Here is an 8,020-nt window from a genome sequence, read left to right as displayed (position 1 = left end):
CAAGCAGGGAGGGAGCCCGATGTGGGGCTTGATCCCAGGACCCTGGGATCATGACCTGAGCCGAAGGCAGACGCTTAACAACTGAGCCACCCAGGCGCCCCAGAAGGCTTGTTTTTAAAGAATAAATATGGGGGCACCTGGGTGGCTCAGTTGGTTAAGCGCCCATCTCTTGATCTCAGCTCAGGTCTTGATCTCAGGGTTGTGAGTTTAAGCCCCATGTTGGGTTCACACTGAGTGTGGAGCCTACTTAAAAATAACAAGAAAAAGGGGTGCCTGGGTGGCTCAGTTGGTTAAGCGTTGGAGTCTTGATTCTGGCTCAGGTCATGATCTCAGGGTCATGAGATCCAGCCTCCTGTTGGGCTCTGCGCTCACTGGGGAGTTTGAGATTCTCACTCTCTGCCCCTCCCCTCCGCTCATGCACACATGCTTGTTCTCTCTCTCAAATAAATTATTATTATTTTTTAAAGATTTTATTTATTTATCTGACAGAAAGAGACACAGTGAGAGAGGGAACACAAGCAGGGAGAGTGGGAGAGGGAGAAACAGGCTTCCCGCTGAGCAGGGAGCCTGATGCGGGGCTCGATCTCAGGACCCTGGGATCATGACCTGAGCCGAAGGCAGACGTTTAATGACTGAGCCACCCAGGCGCCCCTCAAATAAATTAAAAAAAAAAAAAGGATAAATATGAAAACTTGACATCATATAATAACAAAGTCACCTATAACATATCAAATAAAGCCTAAAAGTTAGAATTGGAACTTTGAGTCCATAACTTAAGAATTCATTTCTATGTTCACAGTGCTGGATGCCCTCATTTTACTGGTACTCTTAAGAGATACAGCCTACCACTAATACTCAATTAAAAAGAAAAAAAACCCCTAGACTTCTTTTTCTGGCAGAAATCCCGACACAGTAATATGTGTTTTTAGCCCTTCTAGGCTAGAGTACTGTAATTTGCTCCTCCTTAGGCTATACATTAAATTTGTTCAGAAGCTGTAAAATTGCTTATTTGGTAGCAATTGAAATGACTTTTCTGCAAAAAGTTGCAGATCAGTAAGACTCACAAGCTGTGAAGTACATAGACCAGCACAGCCATTCAAACCTGACACTAAACTTGTATCACAGTACAGTGGTGGAAAATGCTTAAAAAACTGCTTTTGCTAAAACCTCTAATGCTCAAACACTTTAAAGTGACTAAGACCAACAGGGCTGTCCTCTAGTTAGGAAACCCAACGGGTTGGTCAAAGGTCAAGCCTTCGCAGGATTTCCTACAGGGAAGCAGGTCTAAAGAAGGAGGGTTGTTCCACTTAGGATTTGTCTTTCAACTTCCACACCAGCAGCACCACTGTTGCCTGATCCTTTGTGTTTTGCTTGCTTAGCCTTAGGAAAGAGGCTGGATTAAAAAATATAGGGGATTTTTTTTTAAAGATTTTATTTATTTGACAGAGAGAGACACAGCGGGAGAGGGAACACAAGCAGGGGGAGTGTGAGAGGGAGAAGCAGGCTTCCCGCGGAGCAGGGAGCCCGACGCGGGGCTCGATCCCAGGACCCCGGGATCATGACCTGAGCCGAAGGCAGACGCTCAACGACTGAGCCACCCACACGCCCCAAATATAGGGGATTTTTAAATTAAAAAAGTGATAGATATATTTGTATTTATTAAGTCTGAAAAATATACACTAAAATATTAACAGTTTTTCTCACAGTACTCTTTTTCTTTTATATTCTCTCTGTATTTTCTTTTTAAAGATTTTATTTATTTATTTGAGAGCGCGCACACACAAGCACAGGGGAGGGGCAGAGGGAGAGGAAGAAGCAGGCTCCCCGCCCAGCAGGGAGCCTGATGTGGGGCTGGATCCTGGGAGTCCAGGATCATGACCTGAGCCGAAGGCAGATGCTTAACCGACTGAGCCACCCAGGTGCCCCTATATATGCTTATTTAAATGATTTATTTAACAATTGGTAAAATATACATAACATAAAATTTACCATTTTAACCATTTTTAAGTGTAGAGTTCAGGAGTACTAAGTGCATTTACACTGCTGTGCAACCATCACCACCAGCCATCCACAGAACCTTTTTCATCTTACAACACTGACTCTCCGTGCCCTTTAAGCAATGACCCCTCCAATCCCCTCTGTCTCCAGCCCCTGGTAACCACTATTCTACTTTCTGTCTTTATGAATTGGACTACTCTAAGTACCTCATACCTATGTAATCACTCGATATGTTTTTGAAATCTTAGATTGTTTTTAAATTGTATAGACTTTTCTCAGTAACAAAACTTTGAGGGTGGACAAAACTGTATTTCCCATTTTGCCTTCCATATTGCTATGACCACGTTCCATATGTCACACAAGCACCTGGGGCCAGGGCAGTGCTCACCTGTGTAGGTGTAATGTGGCTGATGTCTTCAGATGCAAGCTGCTTCAGAAGAGTGGTCTTGCCAGCATTATCCAAGCCCAGGAGAAGAATTCTCACCTCCTGGTCTGGTGCACTTTTCAATTTGCGCAAAATTGAGAGCAAGCCCTTAAACAACCATGAAGAAGAGAGATTACTTTTGGGGCACTGACTTTGATATTAGTAGATATCAGAATATCTTCTCCTTGAAAAAAGTTCTTGGTTGTGGAGAGCTCACAGTATTATTTTCCAGCTCAACGTCATTTATTCCATTTGCTTCATCCTCCTAAGTTTTGGCAGAAGTACTTCAGCAAATTCAGCAACTCAATAAATAGCATGGCTTATTGCTGTTCCTCCTATTAATCCAGTTTAGCAGTCACCCCAAATCTTCTGGGAGTGTGAACTACTACTTAATTCATGTTCCTAAAGCCCTTCAAATACACTTAGAGTAGAGCACACATCATATCAGACTATAGGTAATTGATTTTTGTATTTTTCTCCTAGAGTGAAATTTATTGCAGGTAAGAGTTATAGCTTTGGTCTCCCACAATGCCTGGCACTTATTGGATAGACATTAGATAATAGTTGTTGAATTAAATACAATTATCCACCCAAGTAAGTGCAAGATTTTACCATGCTACACACACACACACACACTCTAAAAAAAAAGTTGTATAAAATTGTTTAAGACTTTATTTCAGTTTACATTTAAGACTTCAGCATTCAAAATACTCTCTGATGACCTAAAAAAAACCCAATACTCTATCACCATCTAATTTTCACAAGACCCATATAGGATAAGTGCATAGTATAAATTATGTTTTTCAGATGAAGAATCGGATACAACAGAGAGGTCAGAACATTGTCAGTCAGTCATGAAGAATAAAAACAATCACAATTTAGCCAGGGTATTTTTTACTAGTAATTTAATATAATAATTGTTTCTTGTTTTTATTATTTTTTAATGGCTAGAAATAAACCATATTGCCTTTTAGCTACAGACATAAGAAACTCTGTATAAGATAGTTATTTGTTCTGTCCTGCAGCTGACAGTCTTGTTCCAATGAGGCATGAGTTACAACAAGAATCAAAGAATTCCAGAGTTTAAAGGGCATATAATCTAATCTCCCAGCCCAAGGAGAAATTCCTTCAAGCTGAGTCTTAGAATTATATAAAATGGTTATATTTTTTTTATCCTTATTGCACCAGGCAATAATTCAAGCCAGCCTGTTCACTAAGATCAAATAACCATTCTGTGAAATAATTCTCAACAACTGAGTCTTTGGACAATGATATGCAAATATGCATAATTATTAAGAATTCCTTTCTGCCTCAGAGACTCTTTGTTTACCATTTCTAGTATTCTGTATTTGCACTGACTTGTTAAGGATTACATTAACCTCTCTGTGCCTCAATTTTTTCCAGCAATAAGATGGAAGATTTAGTTTAAGACAGAAAGACAAATCTATACCAAAAGATTTAGGAAGAATGATTGAACAGATTTCAAACAAACAAAAAGATAGGTAGGTCTTTTTTTTAATTTTAATTTTTTTTTTTGGCATGACATTTTTCTTTTGTTTTTATCTTATCTGGCCTTGAATACTTTGACAACATTCCTTTTTTAAACTACTTATGAGAAGTCTCCCTGGCTTCTATTAGCTACATTGCAATCACTCATTTATAATACCACCTTTCAGAACAGTTAGAATTAGAATTCTGAGATCCTCAGGGGACTGGTAATAGAAAAAGGCTAGAACAGGGAAAACACATTGTACTACTCATCCTGAGTTCTTGATTAGATGTCCTCATTACCTCTTCCAATAAAATTCTAAAATAACCGAAATTTATCACATCAGTACATGAAACGACAGTACAGGTAAAATTCTCATGCATTATCTACTAGGGTAGAAATCATGAAAGATGTTTTTATAAAATATTTTCAAGGTTCAAAATGAATGTTTTAGGTTTTTCCTCATGTGTCTCCTCTTTTAAAACAAATCTGTAAATAAAAATACTGCTTTCTGCAGGCCGAGACTTTTTACACACTTATTATATTTGAAATTGAACAATGAAGAGAAATTAATTTCTATTCATCTTAAAAGGGGAGAAGCAAAGCACAGAAGAGAAAACCATTCTAACTATACCTAAACTTTATTAACTTAAAGGTATCAAAAAATGATACTTCTACATTTCTTTTCTTTTTTTTTTTTTTAAAGATTTTATTTATAGGCGCCTGGGTGGCTCAGTTGGTTAAGCGACTGCCTTCGGCTCAGGTCATGATCCCGGAGTCCCGGGATCGAGTCCCGCATCGGGCTCCCTGCTCGGCAGGGAGTCTGCTTCTCCCTCTGACCCTCCTCCCTCTCATGCTCTCTGTCTCTCATTCTCTCTCTCTCAAATAAAAAAAAAAAAAAAGTTTTAAAGATTTTATTTATTTATTTGACAGAGAACACAAGCAGGGGAAGTGAGAGAGGGAGAAGCAGGCTTCCCGCGGAGCAGGGAGCCCGATGCGGGGCTCGATCCCAGGACCCCGGGATCATGACCTGAGCCGAAGGCAGACGCTTAACGACTGAGCCACCCAGGCGCCCCAATACTTCTACATTTCTAATGAGTGACTTTCCTTATCAGGAAATAACTTCATATGCTTCACCTTTAAGTGAAATTACAGAGAAATGGAAAGTTCAGTTACTATTTTCTTCAATCAAAATGATAGATGGCATCTGAAGCATGGTCTAGGGAAGACAAATGCAAATACAGTACAGCATCATATTAACCCAACTACTGAGGACAGGGGATCACAGGATTATCAGGGTTTGCTAAATAGGGAAGAGGATATTTATAGATATCAGAGTTCTGCCTGAAAGGTACAAAGTAAGCTGATTTAAGAGGCTGGAGGAAAGAGAGCAGAATAAGTCTATGTTTCTAAACATAAGTGTCCATACTTTATTTTAAATGTCAAATGAAGGGAGATAGCCGTTAGAAGTTAATTTTATTATGGGGCTGAGTTTTGTAGTATAAATACAAGGAAATGAATTTTTAAAGTGTATTTTTTGTTAAAATACCCATTCATTCCTTCATTCACATTAAATATCCACAGTGTGCCCCAAGTACAACAGTGAGCAAAACAGACATGATTTCTATGTAGGATCTGTACTCCTTTGACATTAAAGGCAATTTAAGAAATCAGAACTTTAGTTCATTGTATAAAGTCTATTATCAGCATGTGTGCATATAAGTTATCTGCACCCTGGTGGACAGAAGTGGTCTGACTCAGTCATAAAACATCTAAACAAACTTTCTACAGGCAAATTATGAATACATGTGCTATTGACTACAGATATTTTATCTGCCTCAAAATCAGCTTAAACTCAGCTACTGGCAGAGGCATGGTGCACTGACCTAAAATGATACAAACTAGGTCATTCAGAGAAACTAGGGTGGTAGAGGGTGAGAGAGGAATGTGATGGTGGACGGAAAGTGTATGTGGCTGTGAGGAGCAGTTAAAATTTAAATATTAAAATTAATAAGCCAACTGTCAAGTACATGCACTCTCCATAACTAGCTTAAATGGAACTGACTTCAATGTATCTTTACCTCTTTAACAAAAAAATTATGCCGCTCAGGGAGACGTTATTAACTTTCAGGAACTCCTATAGCTTTGATAGGGAGAACCTCACCTAAACTTGTCTTCTTTCTCCTCATCTCTCTATTAAATAAATACAGTGTTTCCTGAGGAACAAAATATGGACATTTCCTCAGGAAGAGCGGGTTCCCACCTTACCAGAGTCCTAATAAAAACACTGGGGATGGGGATGGAGGTGGGGGCGCCTGCCTGGCTCAGTCGGTAAAGCATGCGACTCTTGATCTCCGGGTCATGAGTTCAAGCCCCACGTTGTGGGTAGAAATTACTAAAAAAAAAAAAAAACTTAAGAAAAAAAAAAAGAGGGCACCTGGGTGGCTCAGTCAGTTAAGCATCTCCCTTCAGCTCAGGTCATGATCCCAGGGTCCTGGGATCGAGCCCTGCATCGGGCTCCCAGCTCAGTGGGGAGTCTGCTTCTCCCTCTCCCACTCCCCCTGCTTGTTCTCTGTCAAATAAATAAATAAAATCTTAAAAAAAAAGGAACATTATGGGCTTTGGAATTTCATAGACTTGAGTTCACCTATCTTCCGTGTGTAACCCTGGGCACCTAGAAAATGGGAACAATACTTATATCTTAAGAAAAATGCTCTGAAGATTGAGATAATGTATGTAAAGCATAGTGCGTAGTAGACACTCGAAGCAGTAGTTGTGTTGGTTGTTTTGTTTTTTAACTTTTCACTGACCATTTTCTGACCAGAAAACACAATTTTAGGAAAAGTCTTCCAATGCTGAACATGCTTGATAACTACCACTAGGTTCATGTATGTAGAAAGTACTCCATAAATAATTTGAGTGAAGGGGTCATCTGTTAAATAGCAGTGATTACTTAATGCACTAACATTACTGTCATCTTAGTATTTTACCAAAGACTTGATATCAAAACGCAGGGCTAAAATAGCTGACTAAAAGTTCAGAGAAAACATTGGGGTTTTTATTTATTTATTTATTTTAAAAGATTTTATTTATTCATTTGAGACACAGAGATACAGAAAGAGAGACAGAAAGCATGAGCAGGGAGAGAGGCAGAGGCAGAGGGAGAAGCAGGCTCCTCGCTGAGCCAGAAGCCCGATGTGGGGCTCGATCCCAGGACCCCGGGATCATGACCTGAGCTGAAGGCAGACGCTTAACGACTGAGCCACCCAGGCGCCCCATTGGGGTTTTTAAATAAGAAATAAAACATATTAGTCATAGCTGAAGGTTTATAAAGCAGAAACAAAAACCTGGGACTCAGCCTTCAGTTGTACAGTTATCCCAGGGATGGGTGGGATACCAGACGTGACACACTTAATCACACCACTGATGATTTAAATTCTATGTTCCACTTTCAGTTCTAAGAATAGCTCACACTTTTGGAGATAAAAAAATGTATTTAGGAAACCAGATAAAGAATCCAGAATGATTTGCCCTAATTTCATATTGTTCATTTTAGGAAAAAAGAAAAAGAAAAAATCTGTCTTGATCAATGAACACAGCAGTTGTATACAATAGTGCTGTAGCACTGTCAATTTGCTGTCTACAGTGTCACTTTGCACCTGGAAACATGAGCAGTGGTTAATTTATTGTGGCCTGTAATTATAAATTAAACAATCATGAAAACAGTCCACTTAGTTGATAAACAAACTGGGGAAAAGTTAGCCAACGCTCATGCGTTTCTCATTTATGATGACACCTCATTCTCTGTTGGTTTGGCATGCCTTTTTTATTCCAATTCTAGTTATTTTCTGTGTAAATATTTATGTTTGTACTCATTTATTGAGAAAAACTTAGCCTTTAAATGGACAGCTCATGTATAAATGATTAATAAAAAGAAAACATGTAAAAATCTGTTTAGCCTGAGGTTAATAAAACTGCAATGTAGCAAGTGTGAAATGTGACTGGCAACTTCAGATCAAATTCTCCTTCTTTAACAATCTGACAATGTAAAATCAATTCTTTTTCCTATCAAAATTTACTCATTGGATAATCTGACCAAAAGTGCATGC

The 8,020-nt window shown here is 39.0% G+C and overlaps 1 protein-coding gene across 1 annotated transcript in view; it reads right to left on the bottom strand.

Annotated features, from left to right (window-relative positions):
- ARL3 (ARF like GTPase 3) overlaps positions 1-8,020 on the bottom strand; it is a 36,049-nt gene that overhangs the window by 26,535 nt on the left and 1,494 nt on the right. The window contains exon 2 of the mRNA XM_006731061.3: positions 2,387-2,530. Within this exon, the coding sequence (XP_006731124.1) occupies positions 2,387-2,530 (144 nt within the window). The remainder of the gene's footprint in view (positions 1-2,386; positions 2,531-8,020) is intronic.

The sequence above is a fragment of the Leptonychotes weddellii genome, chromosome 6 (assembly GCF_054177405.1).
Source record: "Leptonychotes weddellii isolate Sample4059 chromosome 6, ASM5417740v2, whole genome shotgun sequence".
NCBI lineage: Eukaryota > Metazoa > Chordata > Mammalia > Carnivora > Phocidae > Leptonychotes > Leptonychotes weddellii.
The sequence above is the reverse complement of the archived record's forward strand: the minus strand, read 5'-3'. Positions and strand labels throughout refer to the sequence as shown.